The sequence below is a fragment of the Heloderma suspectum genome, chromosome 1 (assembly GCF_057233095.1).
Source record: "Heloderma suspectum isolate Gila_16-S chromosome 1, 16-S_ref, whole genome shotgun sequence".
In the NCBI taxonomy this organism is placed as follows: Eukaryota; Metazoa; Chordata; class Lepidosauria; order Squamata; family Helodermatidae; genus Heloderma; species Heloderma suspectum.
In genome coordinates, this window is record NC_139458.1 from 319872665 (window position 1) to 319898794 (window position 26130).

Consider the following 26130-nt stretch of genomic DNA (forward strand, 5'->3'; position numbering starts at 1 on the left):
TAAAATTTTACAGAAGGATTCTTACCTCGTGAGAGGCGGCCGTGCCGCTGAAGCCGTATGCTGTGTGGCGTGGAATTTCCCGGGGGTGGGGGAGCGAAGAAGGGGAGTTGGCAGTTACGTTTAAGTACTTCTCAATATAGTCCCAGATTGCGGCTAAGCAGACGGCCCTTCCCTGGCACCTAGATAGGAACAATCCATCCTGAACAATGCCCCCCCATACACTTTTCTGGCCCCCATCCCACAAGGCAGAGGTGGGCAACTTGTGGCTCTCCAGATCTTTTGGCCTACAACTCCCATCAGCTTAGCCAACATAGGCAGTGGTGAAGGATGATGGGAGTTGTAGGTCAAAAGATCTGGAGGGTCACAAGTTGCCTATCGCTGCATAGGATTATTGTATGTATAATGTGATATTAATTTTACATGTATTGTTTTTATGAAATACAATTTTCTTCTATTTATCATGATACATCAGACTATAACTACACTGTAACAAAGTTTTTATATATTGACCAGGTTTGCACTATTGAGGAATGAAAATAAGCCATGGTGGCTTATTTTCTCTGCTGGTCGTGCACCATTTAATTACTATAATTACCGTCATTGGGCACAGCTTGTGACGTCTAAACTCAGTGAGAGTTGGTGGCAGGGATGGTTTACAATCCACCCTGGAACCCATGGCTTGTTCTAGAGTTGTGGGGTGGTTTGTAAACCACCCTTACCTGGCTCAGATATCAGGACAAGCTGTGCCTGGCGAGGGTAATTATGGCAGACAGCATACAACTGGCAGGCTTATTTTCCTTCTGCAATTGTGCAAACCCTCCCATTGTATGACTGTGCTACATATAATACATATATATTTATGTGTGTGTGTGTGTGGAACAAGACATCATGTGATTAATATATTCTAGTTATAAGAAGAGGAAAGTTTCTCCCATTGGGGTGATTGCTTAGTACTGCAATCACTATTGGTGTGATCGCTTAGTAGTAAAGTGTAAAATTTTGGATTAGCCTGTAGTATGTTGGATACATTAACCAATTTATCTTTGTCTACATTACTTGACCCCTTCATGGATCACTGCCTTGTTGTGGCGAAGGGGCTTGCGTAACTCAGTGAAGCCATCAGCTATGCCATGCAGGGCCACCCAAGACGGACAGGTCATGGCAGAGAGTTCTGACAAAATGTGGTCCACTGGAGAAGGAAATGGCAACCCACTCCAGTATTCTTGCCAAGAAAACCCCATGGAACGTATCACAAGGCTAAAAGAGATGACGCCGGAAGATGAGCCCCTCAGGTCGGAAGGTGTCCAATATACTACTGGGGAAGAGCAGAGGGTATTTCCAAGTAGCGCCAGAAAGAGTGAAGCGGCTGGGCCAAAGCCGAAAGGACACTCAGCTGTGGATGTGTCTGGTGGTGAAAAGAAAATCCGATGCTGTAAAGAACAATATTGTTTAGGAACCTGGAATGTCAGATCAATGAATCAAGGTAAGCTGGAGGTGGTCAAACATGAGATGGCAAGATTGAACATCGACACCTTGGGAATCAGCGAACTAAAATGGACAGGCATGGGCGAATTTAATTCAGGTGACCATCATATCTACTATTGTGGGCAAGAATCCCTTAGAAGAAATGGAGTAGCACTCATAGTCAACAAAAGGGTGGGAAAAGCAGTACTGGGGTACAATCTTAAAAATGATAGAATGATCTCAGTACAAATCCAAGGCAAACCATTGAACATCACAGTAATTCAAGTCTATGCCCCAACCACTGATGCCGAAGAAGCTGAGGTTGATCGGTTCTATGAAGACCTACAACACCTTCTAGAACTAACACCAAAAAAAGATGTCCTCTTCATCATAGGGGACTGGAATGCTAAGTAGGAAGTCAAGAAATCACCAGGGTAACAGGCAGGTATGGCCTTGGTGTACAAAATGAAGCAGGACAAAAGCTAATAGAGTTTTGCCAAGAGAACACACTGATCATAGCAAACACTCTTTTCCAACAACACAAGAGACAACTCTACACATGGACATCACCAGATGGTCAATATCGAAATCAGATTGATTATGTCCTTTGCAGCCAAAGATGGAGAAGCTCCATAGAGTCAGTAAAAACAAGACCTGGAGCTGACTGTGGCTCAGATCATGAGCTGCTTCTTGCAAAATTTCGGCTGAAATTGAAGAATGTAGGGAAAACCACTAAACCATTCAGGTATGACCTCAATCATATCCCTGATGAATATACAGTGGAGGTGAGGAATAGATTTCAGGGATTAGACCTGACAGACAGAGTGCCTGAGGAACTATGGACGGAGGTCCGTAACATTGTTCAGGAGGCAGCAACGAAATCCATCCCAAAGAAAAAGAAATGCAAGAAAGCCAAGTGGCTGCCTGATGAGGCTTTACAAGTAGCTGAGGAAAGAAGGGAAGCAAAAAGCAAGGGAGAAAGGGGAAGATCTATCCAACTGAATGCAGAGTTCCAGAGAATAGCAAGGAGAGACAAGAAGGCCTACTTAAATGAACAATGCAAGGAAATCGAGGAAAACAACAGAATGGGAAAGACTAGAGATCTCTTCAAGAAAATTGGAGATCTCAAGGGAACGTTTTGTGCAAAGACGGGCATGATAAAGGACAAAGAAGGCGGGGACCTCACAGAAGCAGATGAGATTAAGAAGAGGTGGAAAGAATACACAGAAGAACTATACAAGAAAGATCTTAATGTCCTTTATAGCCATGATAGTAATGTCCTTGATAGCCATGATAGTGCGGTCACTGAACTTGAGCCGGACATCATCAAGAGTGAAGTCAAGTGGGCCTTAGGAAGCATTAGTAACAACAAAGCTAGCGGAGATGACAGTATTCCAGCTGAGCTATTTCAAATCCTAAAAGATGATGCTGTTAAAGTGCTGCATTCAATATGCCAACAAATTTGGAACACTCAGCAATGGCCGCAAGACTGGAAAAGGTCAGTTTACATTCCAGTTCCAAAGAAGGGCAACGCCAAAGACTGTTCAAACTACCGCACAATTGCGCTCATTTCACATGCCAGCAAGGTGATGCTCAAAATCCCACAAGCTAGGCTTCAGCAGTATGCGAACCGAGAACTACCGGAAGTACAAGCTGGGTTTCGAAGAGGCAGAGATCAAATCACCAACATTCGCTGCATCATGGAGAAAGCAAGAGAATTCCAGAAAAACGTCTATTTCTGCTTCACTGACTACGCTAAAGCCTTTGATTGTGTGGATCACAACAAACTGTGGCAAATTCTTAAAGTGATGGGAGTACCAGACCACCTTACCTGTCTCCTGAGAAACCTGTACGAGGGTCAAGAAGCTACAGTAAGAACCAGATATGCAACAACCGAGTGGTTCAAAATTGGGAAAGGAGTACGACAAGGCTGCATATTGTCACCCTGCTTATTTAACTTATATGCGGAGTACATCATGAGAAATGCCGGGTTGGATGAATCAGAGGTCGGAATTAAGATTGCTGGGAGAATTATCAACAACCTCCGATATGCAGACGATAGCACCCTAATGGCAGAAAGCGAAGAGGATCTCAAGAGCCTCTTGTTGAGGTTGAAAGAAGAGAGTGCAAAAGCTGGTTTGAAACTCAACATTAAAAAAATGAAGATCATGGCATCTGGCCCCATCACTTCCTGGCATATAGAAGGGGAAGAAATGGAAGCAGTGACAGATTTTATTTTCTTAGGCTCCAAGATCACCGCAGACGGTGACTGTAGCCATGAAATTAAAAGACGCTTGCTCCTTGGGAGGAAAGCTATGGCAAACCTAGACAGCATAGTAAGAAGCAGAGACATCACCTTGCCAACAAAGGTCCGTCTAATCAAAGCTATGGTTTTCCCAGTAGTAATGTATGGCTGTGAGAGCTGGACTATAAGGAAGGCTGAGCGCCGAAGAATTGATGCTTTCGAACTGTGGTGCTGGAGAAGACTCTTACCCCTGGACTGTAAGGTCAAATCAGTCAATCCTAAAGGAAATCAACCCTGACTGCTCATTGGAAGGACAGATTCTGAAGCTCAAATATTTTGGCCACCTAATGCGAAGAGAAAAGTCACTGGAAAAGACCCTGATGCAGGGAAAGATTGAAGGCAAAAGGAGAAGGGGACGGCAGAGGATGAGATGGCTAGATAGCATCACCGATGCAATGAATATGAACTTGAGCACACTCTGGGAGAGAGCGGAAGACAGGAAGGCCTGGCGTGCTATGGTCCATGGGGTCACAAAGAGTCAGACACGACTTAACGACTATATATTCATAAGGGATATGATTTAGGTCATACCTGAATGGTTTAGTGGTTTTCCCTACGTTCTTCAATTTAAGCTGAAATTTTGCAACAAGAAGCTCATGATCTGTGCCACAGTCAGCTCCAGGTGTTGTTTTTACTGACTGTATAGAGCCTCTCCATCTTTGGCTGCAAAGTACATAAGAACCAAACAAAATTCTACCCATATCTACCAGGCAAATTTAATAGGTACACCTATTCCCGCTATGGAGAGGAACATACTGTACCTGCCTCCCATGCAGTTCTTAAAGATGATCCTGTTAGGAAAAAAGAGGTGACAACCCTAATTGAGCACCACAAACATGGTTGAATATACAGGACTGTATCTAACGGGGTGCTGTGTCCCCACTGATACAATCCTGCAAGCACAACAGATTAACGCTTCCCAGAGAGATGAACAGAAACACTCATTTCTGGAATGGGGCAGTTCAGCAGCGCTCACATAAGGGAGCTCCGCCAACTTGTCCTGATCCAGAAATGAGTATTTCTGCTCATTTTGGGTCTTCTTCTAGGAGCCGTTGAATCTCAGTTGCCCAAGTGGTGGGTCCTGCTTGTGCAATGGAATCTGCAGGAAGGGCCACTTTCACAGTGGAATGGGGGGGGGGGGCAAGACCCAGTTGGGAAACCCTGCACACAGGGACTGAAACTCAGACTTTTAAGAGCTAAGCACACATTCCTCTGCCTGGATGCATCTTTGGGCATCACTTTGTCTCCTGGAGTCCATAAATTCTTCATATTCCTTATATTTTCCCTTTCACTAAAATCTACTTCCTCTTTAATTTTTGACAACATCAAAAGTCTACATAACTGGTGTAGAAATCATTAAATGGGGAATTAGCGCCAAATCTGGCCCCAAGTATCAGCTGGCTAATGTTCTGCATACATTTGGAAACATGAGCACTATTATGAACACATTTAAACATAACATTATACACTAAGCTAAGGCATGAAGAGATTTAGATGTAAAATACAGCCCAATCTACTGAAATCTATTCTTCTACAACACAGCAAATTTCAGCAACTGCTACAATTTCTTCCCTGCCTGACAGGCTGCACTGGTGGGATTCCTTCTTTCCCTGCATAACTATTAAAGGTACAGGAACCCTACCTGCCTTTGCATCTGGCCATCTGAACTCAATATGTAATCAATGGTTTAAAGCATTTGTATTTCGTTCTGCAGAGTGTTGATTTACCTGAAAATACATTATAATGTTTAGCAACACACACACACACAGTCACTCAATAGGGAAAAGCAAACTTGTGCAAACCAAGCTCTGCTTCACAAATGAGAAAACATTTGCCAGTCTGAACTCCACCTTATTTTTTACTCTGTAGTATTGGCCTCAGGCACAGCTGCTCCTAGGGGACAGAAGCCCAGAAGGGACCCTGCAGCTACCCATACAGGAATGTGATTATATTGTTCCCCTAACAGCTCTGATTGGAACCAGAATAATAAACACACCAATTGCAAATAGACTATATAGTAAGCTTAGCTTGGCTTTCCACACACTTTAACAAATACAAAACGAAAGCATTTGGATATGTGTTCCACAAATCATTTATAAGTGTTTCCTGCTTCCTATGTTATGCCTTTGTCCTGAAGGTTGCTCTTTGATACTTAAAAGAAAACACTTCATTTGGATGGTGTGTGCTTTCATACTCCATATAATTCAAGAGGAAAAATTAAAAGATTGATGATCTGGAGTAAAAAGTCACTACTTTAGGAAGATTGCAAAAATAATAAAAGTAATAATAATCACCAAGGGAAAAAGAACTCTACACCATTTCTATTTTGGTAAATACTACTCCACTTAGCAGGTACATGCCAACCTGGAACCTCTGTATGTTTCTCCTAGGATGATGTAGAAAGAAAGATGTTGCTGCCACCACTCTAGGGATACATGCCCTGAGGCTGAAATCAGCCAGAGTATTATCTTACACTTCCTAGCTCATCAGCTTGCATTGACTGTGTACTTAAATGTATTTTATAAAATTAATCTCTAGCTTTGCTAATACAAGGACTACCACATTTTTCTTCATTTATCTGTCTTACAAGAGATGTGTGAATTCTGATTAGAGACATTCAGCTAACTGCTGGTTATGTATTTATTTCCAAGGGGAGATCCACCATTTTCTTTTCTTAATATTTTTCTGCAGAATGTGAGATCTTATGTTCATTCTTATGTTGAACATTTGTATGTTCAAGATACAAATGCAATCAAACTGTTCTGCAAAATCTTCCTCCATTACTCTCTGAAGGCTGCAATCCTGAGGATATGTACTAAAAATTGACAATGTAATCCTATGCTTCATTTACACTAGATGGACATCAGCTTTAGGTAGCAACCCTACTTACCTTGGAGCAAGCACCACTGAACTCAGCGAGACTTACTTCTGGGTAGACTTGCATAGGTTTGCGCAGTTAGTATTAACTACATCCCCTGAACAGGAAGATCGTGAAAATTGACAAGTGCAGGAGACTACAGCAGCCTTCCCCAACCTTGCACCTCCCAGATGTGATGGGACTGCAACTCCTGCCATTGGCCATACTGGCTAATAATTTAGGTGTTGCAGTAAATCATATCTGGAAAGTGCAAGGTTAGGGAAGGCTGTTCTAAAGTGTATTATCAAAAGTTACACTTGTGTAACCCCACTGGTGCAGGGCTCAATAATGGGTCTGGGCTCTCTTGGCACTCCACAGGCAGCCTCCAAGAGTTAAATAAGTTACCCTAAAGTCAGTGCAGACCACAAATGATGCTACAGGAAGACCAGCAGAAGTGGCCAATATGCCTCCAGCTGTTGTTCTGTGATGTCACCTTTTTGTTGCTGCTTTTTCAAGCTGTTTGGCAGTCAATTACGTCACAGGTATTGTGCTGCCTGGCATGGGAATGTCAAATTGGATTCTTTCCTGTTTGCCTTGTAGATTTCAAAGACACAGGAGAAGCCCTTCTTTAAAAAGATGGTTCAGAAATCATTCTGCAATGTGGTTCAATAAAAACGTCTTATAATTGAGAGATTCTTTCTATAGCCACACTGATAGTGAAATGAATCACTCATAGTGTGTGTGTGTGTGTGTGTGTGTAATCAAACTCCATGACCTAACTAAAGTGCTCCAACATCCTTTGGAAGTAAATGTTTCTTTTATTTGAAAGCTTGAGACCATGTGCAAAATTTCAATAATCCTACTGAAGTAAACACAGGCTAAACCTACCAATACATGTAATATTTATACCTCCATATTTGTAATACATGTTTTTCTTTTTCTTTCTTTAAATACGAGATTGAGAGATATTATTGCACTTTTATTTGTATAGCTAGTCTATAGCTTGGACATTGGTCCAGTAGTATCAGAAAGATCAGATGGTGGTATGGTCCTGTGGCAGCAGATCCTCAACTGGGTCTGTGATTTGTCAAACCCAAACAGAGTGTCCTTCAAACCTCCCCACACCAAAGCTAGGTTAGCCAACTCTTTTGTACAGAGGTGTCCTGACTTGCTCCTGTGCCCTTTGTTCATAAGGAAAATCTAGATCCTACTAGTGGTAGCAATAACAAAATGTTGCAGTGTAGAACGCTCCTGTTCAGGGTTCCAGCCAGCCAGGGTTCCAGGATGCGCCACTGCATTCCCTCTGCCCTGGTTTTCCGTAACCCTCCTAACAGTCAGCCAGTGTTCCATGGCCACTGAGCATGCTCTGTTGTCACTGGGTTGTTTGGGGGGATTTCAACCCCCTTACAACTTTTGAACTTTGGCAAATCCTGCTAGTGATATCCCCGTCTCATGTATGGATGGTATCTTGGCTTCATAAGGACCCACACTTGTATAATGAATTCAATTGTATATAGGATATGGTTCTGCTGCTCATGTAGTCATGCTTGATGAGTAATCCAGATTGGGCAACTGGTTTTCCATAATCATAATATACCTGTTGATTTACCATTGCAGGCAGATGTGCTGGGACTGGGATTTAGGACTGGGATGGTAATCTAAGAGTTGAAAATTTAAACTGTACTCTGAAAGAACTGATGAACACAGCCTATATATTTCTGTCATCTATGAATAAACTGCTTTATTAGCTAAAATGTGAAGGGGAGGGTGGACTTGCCAAGACAAAACCACATTTTGGTAACATTCTTTGTGGCATTTGCTTTGTTATGCTGCTGTTGAGCATAATGATGCAAACAAGTAAGCAATTGTACAAAATTATTGCCACTGATTTGCATATGAAATGCACACCTTTTACTGCTGCATGCTGGCATTGTTTAACTAGGTTATAAATAGTGGGGCTGAATGTGCGTATGTGCATGTGTGTCTGTAACAGAAAATGGTCTCTGATGAGCACATGCAAAGAAAGAAGAGCTATTCAGACAATGCTGAAATTGGAAGAGCTTTCACTGAAACCAGCTATGGGAGGTAATGGTTTATTTCTCAATCATCTGTCTGTAAAAAAAAGAGCTACATAGAAAGTCCCACAAGTAATTTTTTCTGTCTCTCTCAAAAGCGAATTAACCCTCTCAAAGAATCCAAAGGTAGGAGACAAGTGGTGGTTCTTTGGGCCACTGGTCTTTAATTAGTGGGATGGGTTCCACTACTGCATCACAGCCAGATTTCAGAACAGCAGCACTACCACCATGTGAATATATGGTAAATTTAGTGGGTGCTTTCTCTCTTGAGTGAACCTCTTCTTTGTCAACCTGTCTGCCAAGGACTTCCTTGCATTTCTGACATGGGACCCCCCAGTGTATTGCAGAAAATTCTGCGGCATCTTCTACAGCCCACACTCTTCACATGGAGCAGTGGCTAGCCCTTGTGCTACTGTACAGGGTGAACTATAAATGCACTTAGAACACACCCAATATTCTCTTCTAGCTAAGCATTGTATGAGAGTATCAATAAAAGTGGATAAGGTGACTTTCAGAAAAGCTTGTCCATGGAGGAAACACTGGTAAGTTTTCAAGGAATGCTGGGGTTCCTACTGATCTAAACTCTGTTCAAGAGCAGTAAACACCTAACTTTTAACACTGCTGCACTTTTCTCTCTTTTAAGGTAGTGAAAACAGTGGATACTACAGCAATAGTTCCTAGCTTTTGGTTGTCAATGGTGACACCTTCCTCAATCCAAACTCAGTACTGTGGTGGATAAATGGAAGTGGTAGGCAATTCAACACAAGGACTATTCCTAACAAATAAGCAAGGGAAACACTGGTTCCTTTACATAGCTATGGGGGCATGGTAAGGATTAAGACTCTGGATAATGTTTTGATTCTGAAATTTTTCTACTCCCCATTTCTGTTTAGGTAAATAATTGTCAGATCATCATTTGTATCATAATGTAAAAATCTGTTTTTAAATGCCACTGCATTTTTAATAACCTTGTTATGGAAAAGCTGCTGACCAGTAGAATTTAAAAAAAAAAATCAAATCCCCTAAATTCTACAAGGCAGAACATTTTGAAAGGTGTTCACGTTTTATTCATGCACACAGGTTTTACATTAAAACAATGCACTGAACTTTTATACCTTTTGATTTTAAAGAAACTATTAGAAAGTAAAATAGTACATCGATACTCTTTTATGGAAGAGAAGAATAATCTCTCTTCCATCTCACAAATATGGTCATAAAAATAAATTAAAACATTGACACAATCCATTCAGGAAAAAAAGGATTCAGAAGTTCATGAAATGTAAGAATCTCTTACACATGGGGGAGCCAAAGTACTCTTCTGTCTATTGCAGAGGGTAACAATGATTTTAGACACTACTATACCCACGTAGCAAGGACTTAGAAAATGTGAAGGAAAAGGGTATTACAACGCCTAAATATTATGAGCAACAGTCTTTAATGAAAAAACAAAACACCTTGAAGGTGGGGAATCAAATCCTGTCTGTTCATGCAATTTTTCATCTCCATTTAGATTTACAAGTATTCTATGCTTCATTAACTTGTGCTGTTCATGGCCACAAAGATGTGTACCACATGCAAACATATTTACAGAATAGAGTGTGGGTTATTATAGTGCTTTATGAGAGATTTTAATTTCTTAATGACCCTTCAGTAGGATAAAACGGTACCCATGTCCTCTTGGGCAGAGAGGAAGGTATAGGTTGTCCTTACAGTGCAAGTACTTTATCATTCCTTTGGACAGTTGGTCTTCACTGACTCCCCAGGGTATAACAATGCTTAAGGTACCTCTATTACAGATAAGAAAAATAACACGGGTAGTCCAAGACACTTTCATTTCTAAATATATCTGCAAACATAGGACACGAAGTCTATGGTACCCTATAGAGAATTTGGTTGAAGGTGTGCCTGTCTGAGGGAAACAAATTAATTGAAAGTGAAGACCAGAGTTTAAAAAATCGGTAGCTGCAAATGGGACAATGACTACAGTTTGGAGGTTTGTGGCTTTTATTCTTCACCCACAAACACACACTTAGATTGGAGGAGGAGAATTTGCAGTAGCAGCCAAGAATGTACACGACATTTACTAGCAGTAAATAATTGCATTTTTGTTACAGCTGTAACTGACAATCACAAAGCATTACACAGTGAATCAGATTTCACAATTTCTTTGATTTCTGACAGTTTATCTCAAAGTTATAGGTTGAAAAATATTAGCCAGGAGATTGAGTGGTTTGTGTTAAGTCACTCAGCAATCCTGACAGAATCACCTGATCATGTTTCCTAAATGAGCTCAATATATAGTTTGTTGAAAGAGGCTAGTGTGAGTTCAGGAGGTAACTAGGGGTAGCGATTTATCTGTTGGATTCCAGTGCCTTCAAGGTAGGACAAAAGCACTTATTAAAAAAAACACCCATGAATAGCTACCATAGAACTAGAAGAAATCTCTTTCACTAAGGTACAACTTGCAAACATCCAATCACTTCAACAGGAATTTGCACAGGACCAGTTGCCACTTTACATCATGTAAAGTCCTTTGTTTTCTAAGTTAATATCCTTTAAAGAAATGCTAAGTTAGAAAACAAACCTAGTTATTAAGAATGGCAAATTCATCTCAAATTAAGAAATGCTCATACACTTTATATACAGAGTGGCCCAAAAGTAGGTATACAATATAGTTTATTTGCATTTTATTACATTGTTTATTACATTTACATTTGTTTAACATTGTTTAATCTCTTAAGTGCTCGAAATGTATTCCATCAACGTTGCAACATTCCTCGAACCTGTCCAGAACACTGTGACACACAGTACAACACAAATTCCGGTCCGCATCAATGTCCATAAATGCTTCCGAGATGAACTCTTTTAATTCGTCCATTGTCTGGGGAGTCCTCTCAAAACCCTCATTCTTTACTACCCCCCGCACCCATGTATGTCTGCTGCTGGGCCTCCACTAGTTCTGTTGTGCTAGCAGGACCCACTGCCAGTGCAATAGGAACTAGGACTTCCTAAAACACCCCCAGAAATAAGCGGAAACACTTCTTTCTAGTTATTCCATGAACCTCTAGCTTCCTGTTGCACTAGCGGTAGGCACACGGGCAGGGTAGTTTATTGCCCCATATCTTCATCTTCAGCCTCATGTAGCTCAAGTGGCAGATGTTTTTGTTGAATGCTTCAACTAAATTTCCTGGTATTGCACATGCATGTAGGACCATTTGGGCTATATTCTCCAGAAAATTCTGCATGATCTCCATTCAAATAGGAATATCTCCTGCAAATGCATTGATGATCATTTTATAGACTTGCTTAATAAGTGAACAGTTACTGGCATGGATCCAGATTTCTCTCTTCATGGTTGTTCCTACCCCTATTAGATGCACACACTCACAAATTGTTGTTTGGAAGTGGCAATTCTTTCTTCCGCTAGTACATATATTGCTCTTGAGAACATGTTAAGGTATATGGTTGTACCAATGTCAAGGGCAACTACTGGATAGTGCTTGTGACATCACTAGTGTCAAGGCATATAATTCCACCATGAAGCTGGCAAGCATGCAGAACTCCCATCAGATTCAATTGTGCTTGCATAGGTGAAATTCTGAGCTCAGATTGCTCAAACGTTCAGACTTCAAGAATATATTTGCTGATGATTTAAAGAAGTTGTAATACAAGCTAAATATTAACATGTCAAAACCAGACACTCAATGGAATGCCCAGCTGGATTCCACAATTCAGCCCTTAGAATGAAAGGCTCTACTAGCTGCCATAAAGAGTTCATCTTTAGGTTTACACTTTGGCCATATTCAGACAGTAGAGGAATTTTGTGTGCACACATTGGGCCCCTGCTCATTTTTTCACTGTCAGATGAGAAATGCCCTCAGGAACAGGACTGTTTCGTATTCTCTGGAGTTCTGTGGTAATGTGGCCTTTTTGGAAAGATGTGTCAGAATGAATAGTGCTCTTACAGTGCAATCCTATGCATGTCTACTGGGAAATAAATCCCCTGGAGTCCAATGGTACACACTCCCAGGTAAATGTTTATAACACTGCAGCCGTAATGTGTCACTTAATTTTAGGTCTTTGAATGTATTGTTAGGGTGGGACATGTCTACTGCCCAGAGAGCATGGTTTCTGAGGGGAATTGGAAGCTGAGTGATTGATATCACAGCCCTGGCAGTCAACAAGTCCTCCGGAGATCAAGCAGTGGGTGAGAGACCTGTTAGATTAAGCAGTTAAGGAGACAAAATATGTTGAGACAATGCAGAGAATTTTCAGGATCTCTATGATAACTTTTTGGATGTCTCTGGGGATTGATTGCAGCCTCCCCTGCCTACCTCTAGCAACAGTAACTAGCATCTGAATGTACTTTGCTTTTTTCTTCCTCCACCATCTTTTTTGTGGTATCAGTTTTATTATAGGGACTGGTACTAGGCAATTTGGGGGCTAATTTTGATGGTCATTTTATAAGCTGTAAATTTCTGTGTCAAAGGTACTTTTTTTTAAACAATAAAACTAGTAACAACAGCAAAAGTAACTGTGAAACTGAGAACTGTTTCCTATATAATTCTTGATGCCCTCTTTGTCAATACTGAATGTTCTTCAGGGGTTTGAGAATTTAACTGGTTTGATCTACATTTTCATCCAGTTACTAAATAACTGAATTATAGTAATGTGGTGGGTTTTTTTTGTAAACAAGGAATAAGAACTTAACATAAGATGAGCAATGCTGGATCAGACCAAGGGTCCATTCAGATCAGCATTCTGTTCATACAGTGGCCGAACAGCTGTCGACCAGGAAACCATGCAATAGCACTCTCCCACCCATGTTCCACAGCAACTGGTGTACATAGGAATACTGCCTCTGATACTGAACACTAAAAATGTTGCTCTAACAGGGCTATCAAGATCCATTAAATTATGTGAATTTTGGAAGTATAACTAAATATATAACTTCAAAAAAGTCCTTTGAGGGTAACACATTGGTCCATCGTATAGGTTTCTGACACTTCACTTTAGTGTGTGTGTGTGTGAGTGAGAGAGAGAGAGAGAGAGAAGAAGTTAACTGAAATAACTCCACTTAGTGTTTGAGAGAGCAATGTAATGAAATCTGTTTGCTGTGCTAGCTGTCTCCAGATTGGGCTGTAATTACACCACAGAAGGAAGAAAGGTAGCTGAGTCTCAATCTGGATCATTTATGTAAACTCAGCCTTCTTGTCAACGACGTTCTCAGATTGCAAGCATGCAAACCACAAAAATCATCTCCTATGAACAAAATAGAGACAGTGTCAGATTCCAGGCTTCTGATATACCTTGTATTCTCTCTGTAATTGGACTTTAACATTTGACACAGTAAGGTTAAAAAACTTCTCATGTAATATACATCTATTCAGGGAATGAAATCCTGTACTGGCTTGGGGTGGGGGGTAGGGAAAAGAACTATCCCTCAATCCTTTATGGTAGAGTAATGATGCAGAGTCTTATGAAGAAGCATTTATTTGGTATGAACAGAATCAGAACGTTCAGTAAATCTAGGAAAAATGTAGTACCTGTTTTTGTTGAAAGAAATGAAACGATATACAAAAGGCAAATACTTCATTCTCCTGGAAGTTTAAAACCGCATTGTTTGAACCAAATTGAAAACTTTACAAACAATACATTCAAAATTGTTCTTTTATACAGAACTACATTAATATCATAATGCTCTTGCCATACCTGATGTGTTCCCTCAGCAACTTTTTCAAACACTCAACACATTAGGCACAGGGTAATTTCATATTTAAGTACACAGGGAAGCAGTGTGAAGATACATAGCTGCATGCAGTCAGATAAAAGATTCCCTCCTTTCCCCTGCTAATTCATCGAGCTGCCCTTCATGTTGATAAATTGGTACATTAATTCTGGTTTTAAGCAACCCTCTCTCTGGCAGATTTAGAAAGCATTCCTCCTGACACCTGCAGCTTCACGCCCCCCTCTGTCTTTTCTAGTGCAGGAAAACCACAGGCCACCACACTGGCGCCATCCCTGGCTATGTCCAATCAATAAGGACTTATTTCCTGTCCATTTGCTGAGGTCACAGAAGTGAGTCTCATTAATTATTTCTACCAGTGCAGCCTCAAGTGTGCTTCTGGCATGACAAGTGAAAACTGTTTGACCTTTTTTCCCTAATTTTGTTTGTAGCAGTTCCGAAGGATAGATGTTCGTTTGGGAATGTGGTGAGTGGAACAGAAACACATTTTTTTAAAGCCACCAACACATTTAGATTCTTAGCAATGGCAGATTTTGGCTCTCACAACTATGATCTATTCTGCTCTTTTCTGCAAATGAACAGTAGTTTCTTTTTCCAGTTGTACATCATGAAAATCTTGTCACGGCATAAACAATGTTTTCTAAAGCAGTTCTGGCCTCTGAGGGAGGGAAGCACTCAAGAGCCTCCAGTGCTCTGTTTCCATGGAAACGGCACAGGTCAATCGCTGAAGTCACACCTTTGCCAGCCTTGATTGCATCTTGCAACTGTGAGAAAACACATGCACAATATCATCCGTTTTGACAGAAATAACTAAGAAAACATCATGGATTCTGTGTTTTCATGAACTGGGCTTCAAAAGACTGTTTAACTAAATGACTAAAAAAAACCCCCACACTGGTATCCTCTAATAAATGAAACAGCCCCAATCAACTTAAATTAGTCTATCACTTATTGACAACTCAAGATACCCAGCCATTCAAAGATGAACTTAAATATAGCAGGCAGCTTTCAAATAATCATGTATGTAATGTTTGCCTAACAGGGATAAACCCAACCAATAATCTTGTACATAATTAATTTATGAATACACTTTGAATTGAATTTCAGTTCAAGCAGATAGATTAATACGCACATTTACTTGTATATGCTATAGCAACATATATTGCTCTGATTATGCACTGTGTATTTTAATTTCTAGAATATAATTTCAAAATAAATTTTCTATGATGGTTCAGTCCACAACCCCTGTACTCTGGAGAGCCATTGTCTCTGCTCTCTGACCTTAATAAAATTAACCAGGAAGCAAAAAGGCTGCAGATTGCAGCCCATGGGAGTGATCCACCAACCCCTATAACTGCGCAATCTTTGTTTATTCCAAGGGGAATCACATGGGCCTCTGGGCTAGTCTAATTTAGATCAATATGCATTGTGTAGCAGCATTTGCAGAGGTCTGTGTTCACTGGAAAACTTTTGCTATCAACAATGATACAATTCTAGAGAGTGAAAAAATGCCAACAGAAATAGCGACAATAAGTGAACAAAAGCCCATTCTTGGATTTGTTATGAGCATGAGGGGTAGGCAACCTGGTACCTTCCAGATGTTTTGGAATGCAACTCCCATCAGCCCCAGCCAGACTGGCCAATGGTCAGGGATTATGAGAGTTGTCATCCAAAATATCTGGAGAGCACCAGTTTGCTGACGCTTAATAGACACTTCCAAGTTGTGCTGAAAAAGTTTATCATTTGCTTAACTATCGTGCTGAAATAAGTTTTACTTTGCCTGGATTTATATCCTATATGAACCTTCTAACTCTTCAACAGAGAAAGGGAATCACCATCTTGAATAGATGCAATAGCTAGATGCCCTATCTGTTAAGGTGAAATGGGGGGATATTTATTACATATTATATCCCACCTTTCTTCCAAAGAGCTCAAAGCAATATCCATGGTTCTCCTCTCCCATTTTATTCTCACATCACCCTGTGGAGTAGGTTAGGCTGTGAGACAGTGACTGGCCCAAGGTCATCCAGTGAAATTCATGGTTCAGTGGTGATTTAAACCTGGGTCTCCTCTCCCCAAGTCAACCGTACTAGTCTATCAGTCTAACCACTACAACACACTGGGGCAGTCCTGTGCATCAGTGGGCATTAGAACATCATGCAACACATTCTTATGCCTTTGTGTACTAAAGAGGCAATGTATAGAACATGTGCAAGAGGAAAATGCCTCATACCTCTGTTAGTGAGGCAACGTGCTCCTTTCCCACTTTCTGAAGACCTCACATATAGGTAATGCTTCTAAATTTGCCTACACAACAGGTACCCTGAAGTGACAACTGGGACAGGATAGAAGGGAAAAATTTATTGATAACCATATCAGGGACCCTACCCGTTACTTAACTTCCTCCAACTTTAAATCCACCCCATGATGAAGGAACTAGAATTGAGAATGAGATCAATAAATAATCTCCCATGTTGGCATATGAAAAGCTATATACGCATAGAAGCTATATACACTCTCAGAAAAGCTATATACACATAGCTATTGAAGTGTATGTATAACATTAAAAGGCTATAAAGAATGTTTCCCTATAGTATTTAAAGTAATATACTTTTGTAGAAAATTGGCTCTAAATGATCTGAAAATAACTTGAGAACTGCATTTGGGAGAGCCATCTATTTTTTGTAGGCAGTTGCATTTATATATAATGCATGATTGTTCTTATCTAAACATGTAACTAAAATGAATTAATTATGTATATTTGAGGATCAACTCAACTCTTAACATGGCATAGTACTTAAGTGCTTATGTCCCAATTCATAAAAAAAATAATTTCCCACATTACTTAGCACTATACTTGGGGGAAAATATATTTTTATGATATGCAAGTACATTGCAACATTAATTAAACTTCTCTTTCAAAGTGTGTAAAGCCAACCCCACACTATACAGGATGGCTAGAACCAGGTAAGAAACAGGCACTTCACACTACAAATGTTGTTTTATGCATTTCTGATATTAGCAGGTACTCAAACTTTGCAACAAGCTGGTGATGTTTTGTTGGATGTATGAGGGTTATTATTAACACTCAAATGGTGTTAATAAGGAAGGGGTAGAGGCATCACTTTTAAGAAGGTGGTAGGCAGTCATCACAGATGAAACTCTTAGAAATGATCACATTCCAAGGGAAAGCTTAGGGCCAGCTACATATCCTGTAACTCAATGTCCCTTAGAAACTTGAGATATTCTGTAATTGCTCTTCCTAACTGGCCTTGGACTGTGATATGACATACTTTTATCTATTTATTTATATCCTGTCTTATTTTTAAATAACCCAATATTGCTAACAGAAGTCAGTAGAATACAATAAACCACACTAAAAAATCAACGAGACCAAAACAACAGCATAGAAAAGTAACAGCCATGATAGCTGTTTAACAGTATGCCTGCTTAAACAGCAATGATTTGTCTACTTCCTAAGCCTTGGCAGCAGATCACAAGTGAAATCTTCACAGAAATGTGTGATGAATGTGGCACACAATGGGCCAGTTCACATGTAATAATAAGCCAGGGTTTGTTCTGGCTTGTTAGAAAAACAAGCCATAGATCTTGGTTTGGGCATAACGCTAAACAAACCATGAACAGAGGTTTCCTGGTTTGTTTAGCTGCTCCCACTGGAAGAAGGAGCCAAGCAGGAGCAATTGGGCAGCATATACCAACATGCTTTCTTGTTCCCCGATAAGCCAGAATTCTAAGGAATTCTGGATCGTCATTATGTGCAAACTAGCCCAGTGATGTGAATTTGAGGTTTTGCCAGCTTAACTTTATATGGTTTTTCTCTAAGGCCCTAATCCCCATTTTAAACATGGTAAGAATCTTCTTTTTGGTAAGAATCGATGACAAAGAAGTATTTTGTGGATTCTCTTGTCTGTTGGAAAGTAAAAGTCCCCCCAGTTCTAGCATATGATAAAATTAATGGGTTATCCTTTTCTGAGTGGCTTTTTTCAAATCTTTCCTTATGCAGCATCTATAGACTTGTCAACTATTCATTAGTTCACTTCATAAGTACGGTCTATAACCTTCCAACTGCTCAATAATGAAGCTCCCATTTTTGAAGGGCAGGACCTGGAAAACTCAATATATTTTTTTCAGTTGAACTTGCTGGCTATGTAACAGATTTCTCCTTCGTTTCTTTGTTTTTTCTTGGAGAATATGTCATAATAGAGCCTACTGGCCAGCCTTCTATGGCCTAGATAAAGCTTTGGGAAGTGAACAACTCATAGTATCTTGCAACTACACAAGCACAGATGTATTTTGTCTCTCCCATCATAGGGAAATAAAGCTTGCACTTTAGATAGATTCTAAATTATGTGATTTTCTTTTACATACCTCAGGACATTCTCTATCTAACCTCATAACTTGCCAAGGAGGAGGAGGAGGAGGAGGTGGAGGAAAGAAAAACTTAAATTGATTTGTGGTCAGGGAACTAACTAATGCATTAAGTGTTTGCCATGTTATGTGCTGGCTTTTCTAAATTTGTTTTCTCTTGTGGGGAACCTTCTATCTCACTTAAGTGCTGATATTTAGACTACCAAACATTGCTTTGAAATAGGGCCAGTACACTTCATAACTAATAGATTTACTTACCCCTGCTACTGTTGGAATGTTTCACCATTAGTTGCTATAGATTCGATCAGTGTTTGTGGCCCAATATGTTAACCTCTTTCTCCTTTTCCTTTTTAAATGGCAGCTGGACTATAGTTTATTTTAAGGGCTTTCTTTTATGGAAATTTGCCTATACTATAATGCAGCTCTTCCTGGCAAAGCAAAGAACTGGAAAGATACCATAACCTGTCAAGTATTTAGCAGCTTAATTTTAGTATTATACACAAAGATTATAACTTTGCTCACGAAATTATACACATAGGGCTGGATCCAGACTTCACCATCCACAAATGGAAGGACTTCTCTGGCCCACAGAAAGGTTTCAGTTCAGTGAAGGATCTAGCTGGCAGAAAGGGGAGAGGTGATATTTGCAGACTTTCTCCACCACCTGCATTTCCCAGTATCACCTCCTATACTGTTCCAGAATATCTCCGAAACCTCCAGAGCAGGGTTTTGGAGGGCGCAAGTAGCTGCAGGGAGAAGGCTGGTGGAAGCAATGTCTGGATCCAACCCATAATATTCACTTGGTGTAAAGCTAAAACGTTTAAATGCTACAGAAGAAAGTATCAGTAAGACCGAGTCTTAAAAATGGATGCTAGCCTAGCAGAAACAATTATATGAACCTCTTCATATAAAGCTCTGTCACAGCAATACATAAGATACTTTTCTGAAATATTTTGAAAAACATACAGTTTTTCCAGAAATAAAATGACTGGCCACCTACTCCAACACATTTATTTGTAAGATGGGCCAACTGTTTTCAGTGTTACTTCTAATTAAGGGAGCAATCCTATGGCCCCTAGACACTGTCTAGAGGGCCAGAGGATTTTTTGGTTTCTGTGAAATGAGGCTGGAGCCACGGCTCCAACCTCGGTTCCAAGAAACTGCGCTCCCTGCCCCCTTCCCCTCACAGTTCTCTCTGCACCGGCTACATCTCTGTGCTTGGAAACGGAGCATGGAGACAGGGAAAAGGGGACACTCCTGCAGGCAGGGAGGGGACCGTAGAAGCCGCATTACATAGCTTCCTATGCACTGTGCTCTGAAGCTCCCCAGCCAGACAAGTGAAATTGCCTGCCTAGACAAAAATGCAGGGTGTCTGGCGCAAGGAGGTGAGGATCACCTCCGTGCTCTGGCTGCCCTGCATTGAAGAGTCGTCAGCCTCTGAGTTTGGAGGCTGATGACTATCTCCATAGGATTGTGCCCTAAATGTGTTTAGTTCTCAGCTTGACATCCTAATCCTAAAAGGTGGTAAAGGTGTCCCCAACCAGTTGTGTCCGACTCTAGGGGGTGGCACTCATCTCCATTTCTAAGCCGAAGAGCCAGCGCTGTCCGAAGACGCTTCCATGGTCATGTGGCCGGCATGACTGAACACCAAGGTGCACGGAACGCTGTTACCTTTCCCGCTGAAGCGGTACCTATTTATCTACTTGCAATTTCTTGCTTTCGAACTGCTAGGTTGGCAGGAGCTGGGACTGAAGACGGGAGCTCACTCCGTCGCGCGGCACTCGGGTCTCGAACTGCTGTCCCGCCGACCTTCCGGTCTGCAGTTCAGCGTCTTAACCACTAAGCCACCGCGGCACCTTATCCTAATCCCACAGATGCACAAAGCTACACCTTGTGTACTTCACTAGCGTCCAAGGCTATAATCACTCAAATGCTCTGCTACCTTTCAGTTGCAATCCCACTGGATATTTTCAGAATAATATACCATATAAACAGAGTTATGCTGATGTACTTAATGATGTGATGGCTGGAAAACCTTTCAGAGGGAATTTAGATATGCCATCTGCACCACGGCTGTACTGTTTAGACGAGGTTCGCTATCATATACCTTTCATTCTGACCCTGTTGAGTAATATTATTGGAACTGGGAACATGATTTTCAAAAAGGCTATTGACAACTAGGAATCACAAAATGTTAATATCAAGATATCTAATCTCAGTAATGAATAGTTTTAGTTGCCTCTTGCATAAAAGCTTCCTCAGTTTGAATTCTGTAAGGAACTCATTTTTAGCTTTACAGTATGCTCAATTACAGCATCATACAAGAGATTAGCAGCAGTCAGACACACAAAACTAGGATGTATCATCCTTGTGATGATGAGTAATCTTGCTCTGCCTTTTCAAAGAGAGTCAGTACAGATTTAATCCAGCAATAAGAGACTATTCGCCACAGATTCCCAGTAGAGGTGTTTTTTGTTGTTAGGGAATTGTGGGGGGAAGGTGTTTGATTGCAGACAGTGTTGTGGTGTGAGGAATATACCAACTACAACACTAATTTTGAATGTGGAAGGGTAGATACTACTAGCTGGGCAGTGAAATGTATGCTGAGATTTATGGCGTAGCCTGGGTGATCGGGACGCTCCTATTGGGTAAGACTTGTAGCAATTTTCACATAATCATGCAACTACAGAATTTCCTACGGCAGGGATGGACAAAAGTTAGATTGGGATCTACTGGTATATGTTTGGTGTGATTTGTGGTAGATCAGCAAGGTTTTCCCATATCAGCAAGGACTCCTAAATGTTTAACAATAGCAAAAACAAAAAAGCTCTCCTCCCACCCTAAATTAGGCTGCTAAAATGAAGTGGATTTTTGCACGTTGAAGAACTGTGAACTCAGTTCTGCCACAGAAAACAAAAAAGCATTAAGTTCCTTAATTCTAATTCTCCTCCCTTCTCCCTTCTTAATTCCCTTCTCCTTTTTTTGCACCTGACTCTGATTGGTGAGTATTGGGGTTCAAGTACAAAACAAAACAAATCCTACAAGCTTGAAGTCTGTCCACTCATGTCCTATGGAGTAGAACTCTTCCAGTTCATGATGCTTTGTGAATTCCATCCCATCTACAATTGCTGTATTTGTTTATATCATACCATGACATTGTAAGAATCCCTTGCCATTTCCTTACAGGTGGTTATATCTAGCTTTGTTCTTTCCCCTGTTCTCTGATCAGAAGAACGTATTATGTCTACACAAATATTCATTTACTATTATATTTGTAATCTGTCCAATAACAAATCGTAATCTGTTCGTAATCTGTCCTAACTGGACAGATTACGAACAGTTAAAAGACTGAAATGCAATACAAACAGTTAAAATATAAAATTCAATGCAAATATTTTAAGAATAAAATACAATACAAAACAACAAACAGCATAGGAATAGATAAAAATATACAAGAACAGCTATAAAAATCTAGAACTAGGTCTCTAAAATGGCTGGGAGTATTCCATGCAATATGTAAGCTGCTGAGCTGGACGTACTCTCCTTCAAAGAAGCAACTTTGAGCACAGATCCCAATTCTTATGAATTGCTCAGTGCTCCTTTTTCATTGCTTCTTTAGTCATAGAGTACTAGAAGGGGCATGTTTTCCTCTGTGGAACAGGCCTACAAGCATCATCATGACGGATCAATAATTTGTCTGCATGTGGTCGCCACTCTCTAGAATATAAGACTGGAGTATTAACAGACTGATTAACTGGTTGTGAGTAAATGGCTTCTAATAGTAACATCTAAATGGGCTTTTTGAAATAATGAAGACTGAGTGCAGAAAAAAAATATTACAGAAGACAAAGAACTTGTTGACAAAGAGGACCCACAGCAGTAATATACACTTTGCATTTTAGGTGGAGGAGGGTGAAATAGACACAAGCAGGAATTTACTTGCTAATTTAAAATTTCTTACTGGGATTGGTTACACCTTTACATGGGTCAACGTAACATCATTTGTACACAAATGTGAAATTGAACTGCAGGATCTACTCCAGCCTCACGTAATCTCTACTGTGGTAACCTGCATAGAGTTACACTGCCCTAGTTTTCACACTTTCCTTCTGCTTTCTGTTATGTTGGAACAACACCAGGGGAAGTGCCAACAGAACTGTACCCATCCCACACAACCATCCCTATTGTTCTTCCCCAAATTTACTCTTGAAAGAAGGGAGTGGCAACAGTGAAAAGAGCTGATCAGCAGAAGAAGCTTCATCTACAAGGCCCAGAGACTCAAGTGAAGCATCCATTACCTTTGGGGGCCTGGAAATTGATTTTTCTATACTTCTCAGTGCAATGGTTTGAGACATGAGGCACTGGGAATTTCATTTCTGAGGCTTCCTGAAGCGATGGATTCTCCTGACTGTGTGAGCATTGAGGCTGGAACATCCAGTCTACTGGAAATCCTCTTTACCACTACCCCCTTCTCAAGGAAAGGTGATTGGCAGGGAACTTCCATTGCAGCTATGCTGGGGTTCCTTAGTAGACAAGTTGATTTGTAATAGCTTCCTGAAAGTAAAATATTTGAATATAACTGGCCTAAGGATTCTCAAAACCTGTCTTAGTAAGGCTTATAAAAACAGGAAAGTATTAATTCAATTCCCTGTGGCACACCCAAGGGGGTGGAAGGAAATTGAACAAATTGCATATACATCTACATATGTGGACACCTGGCTGTCATACCACATTCTATATGTGGTAGCAAATGCACACAATGCTGGATCCATCACGCCTGGGATTAGACCCAGTTGAGAACCCTTTCCCTCACCAGCATTGTATTTTGTATACATGTATCAGCATATTATTATTATTATTATTATTATTAAATTTATTCATCGCCCATCTGGCTGGTCACCCAGCCACTCTGGGTGATGTACAACATACAATAAAACAGTTTAAAACAATAAAACTATTGTGAGGTGCTCTGCAAGGCAATTTTTGCTTGAAACCTGGGATGAAAATGAGTAATGAATAAAATAACTGAAACGCTGAGCCCTGCTCCCATGTTCCATCATGCATAAGAAATTACTAGGCCCACTATAGTCTGTATACACTTGAGCACACTGGACCGATTAGAAGAAACTTAACATTTGTCAAAAAATAAAAGTGAAATCATTAAGGGAATTCTAAAACTAAGACTTCAGTTTTAAATATTTACTCACCTTCATATAGTCTAGTAAGTTTCCTTTAACTTGAGCCTTAAAAAGCACAAGAAGAAAAGTTAAAAAGTTGTTCTGCTTGCTAGGTATCACAACTCTGAAAGTCTGCAGTTGCACAAGAATATAAGAAGGGAGACTAAGTTTGAAACTAAAAAACATAAAACAAACATATTTCATCTAGAACTGGCCTGAGGGCCACACATGGCCTGTTAGTAGCTTGATAAAACCTGTTTTATTGAGAGTCTCTTTTAGAAAGTAGAGACCGCACACAGTGAACAAGTAAACCGGTTCAATCAACTGTTGCGCTAGTGGAACTCTTTCCTGTGCCTGTGAAAAAAGAGTTTCTGTCTTATGAGGTTGTGGACAGATTAAACATGGCCCTTAGCCCTATTAAGGCATTAATTTCCCTTATGAAATTTGAATCACATGAGGGAGAGCCGAGATGAAGCACTAGCTCCAGCCCTAAAGACATAAGAAGAGCTGTGCTGGATCAGGCCAAAGGCATTCTGTTTGCACAGTGGCCAACCAGATGCCTGTGGGAAGTTCTCAATGGGGCATGAGTACAACAGTACCCTCCCACTTGGGTTCCCCAGCAACTGGCATACAGAAACAGACTGTCTCTGGAGATGATATAAAGCGTTCATTATAAGTTGCCATTGATAGTCTTATCCTCTCTACTGCTGCCTCGTTGCCCTCCACAAGTTGGAGGGTGCCCGTGTGCAGTAGGGAGCCTGCTCTATTCACTGTGTTTATTTAAACACACAAGGAAAAAAACCAGCCACAAGAAAGAGACCAAAAAGCAGCATGCCATAACAATCACTGTTTAAGGAGGCCACTCCTAAAATAGCTCTGCTTATGGTTTAAAGCAGGGGCAGGCAACCTAGTACTGTCCAGATCTTTTGGACTACACCTCCCATAAACTCCAGCCAACATGGCCAATAGTCAGGAATTATGGCACTGTAGTCCAAAATATTTGGAGGGCACCAGATTGTCTCCTCCTGGTTTAAAGCATCCATAGAAAAAAGTGCACATTCAAAAAGATAGCATTTTGGGAACTGACGGGATAACATCAGTTAAAATATCAAACTTGGTAGTCCTAAAATTAGTCCAACAGCTGTGTTTTGAGTTGTAATCATATATGCAGGAGCAGTTCCTACCCTCTGCCTTCTTTCTGCTCTGTGCTTAGAAATAATTAGTTGTTGAAAAACTAAATCTGTTATTTTATTTGTTTTAGTGGAAGAGAACGCTTGCATATTTTAAATAAAATGTAATTGCATATTTTAATAAAATATCATGGAGCCTAGTACCACCAATTTTGACAAGAGTTTACCATAGGAGTCATAGATTTTTAAAAATAAAAAATCAGAAGTGACATATTGTAATCTTCATTTCTTGGTACCAACACTTTATTTCTATTGGAGCTAAGTTATAAACACACAGAAGCAAGATAATATTTCCCTTTTATAAATGTTAGTTCATTACCTATATGCTGGGTGAAAATAGCAAATTATTATTATATGTATGTATTAATTTAAAATATTTCTTGGCTGCTTTTCAGGGCAGAAACCCTCTCAAGGTGGCATACAATAATAAAACACATAATAAAAACTGATAAGGTCTTAAAAAGCAATAAAAACACAGTAAAAACAACAAAAACAAGAGGTGTGGGGCCACTGCAGAAAAGGTCCTGTTTCATCGGTGGGCAAATGAGGAGGGCATCTCTTGCTGATCTTAGAGTTCGGGCAGGCTGTTATGGGTATGGGTGGTCTTTCAAGTAATTTGGTCCCAAACCATATAGAACGGTAGCACTGTTCACCTGTAGCACTGAATAGCTGTGTTTGGACATCACATTAAACTATGGTCAGGAATGAACATAGGCAGTCCTTGGGCTTCTGCACTCCCAAATCCTCCTCCAGTACAGGCATGAAGAGTTTGCTTAACTGTGGTTTATCTGAACCACCAAACTGCAGTTAATGCTAACTTTGGTTAGTTTGAAACAAGCCTAGTTGAAGCCATGGTTATAAATTTAGTGTGATGTTCAAACATAGCCCATGTATGTATGTATGTGTGTATGTGTATCTCTCTCTCTC

General features: G+C 40.4%; 1 protein-coding gene across 2 annotated transcripts in view; it reads right to left on the bottom strand.

Moving 5' to 3' along the window:
* Positions 1–10690: 10690 nt before the first annotated feature.
* The window catches only part of PDSS2 (decaprenyl diphosphate synthase subunit 2), a 94047-nt gene continuing 78607 nt past the window's right edge, over positions 10691–26130 (bottom strand). The window contains exons 7-8 of one of the 2 annotated variants that reach the window (XM_084827211.1): positions 24044–24079; positions 10691–13963 (exon numbers count right to left, since the gene is read on the bottom strand). In XM_084827211.1, coding sequence (XP_084683337.1) covers positions 13928–13963; positions 24044–24079 — 72 coding nt within the window. In that variant the 3' untranslated portion in view covers positions 10691–13927. Of the gene's footprint in view, positions 15212–24043; positions 24080–26130 lie in introns of both variants that reach the window. The other variant, XM_084827210.1, reaches the window with a different exon arrangement.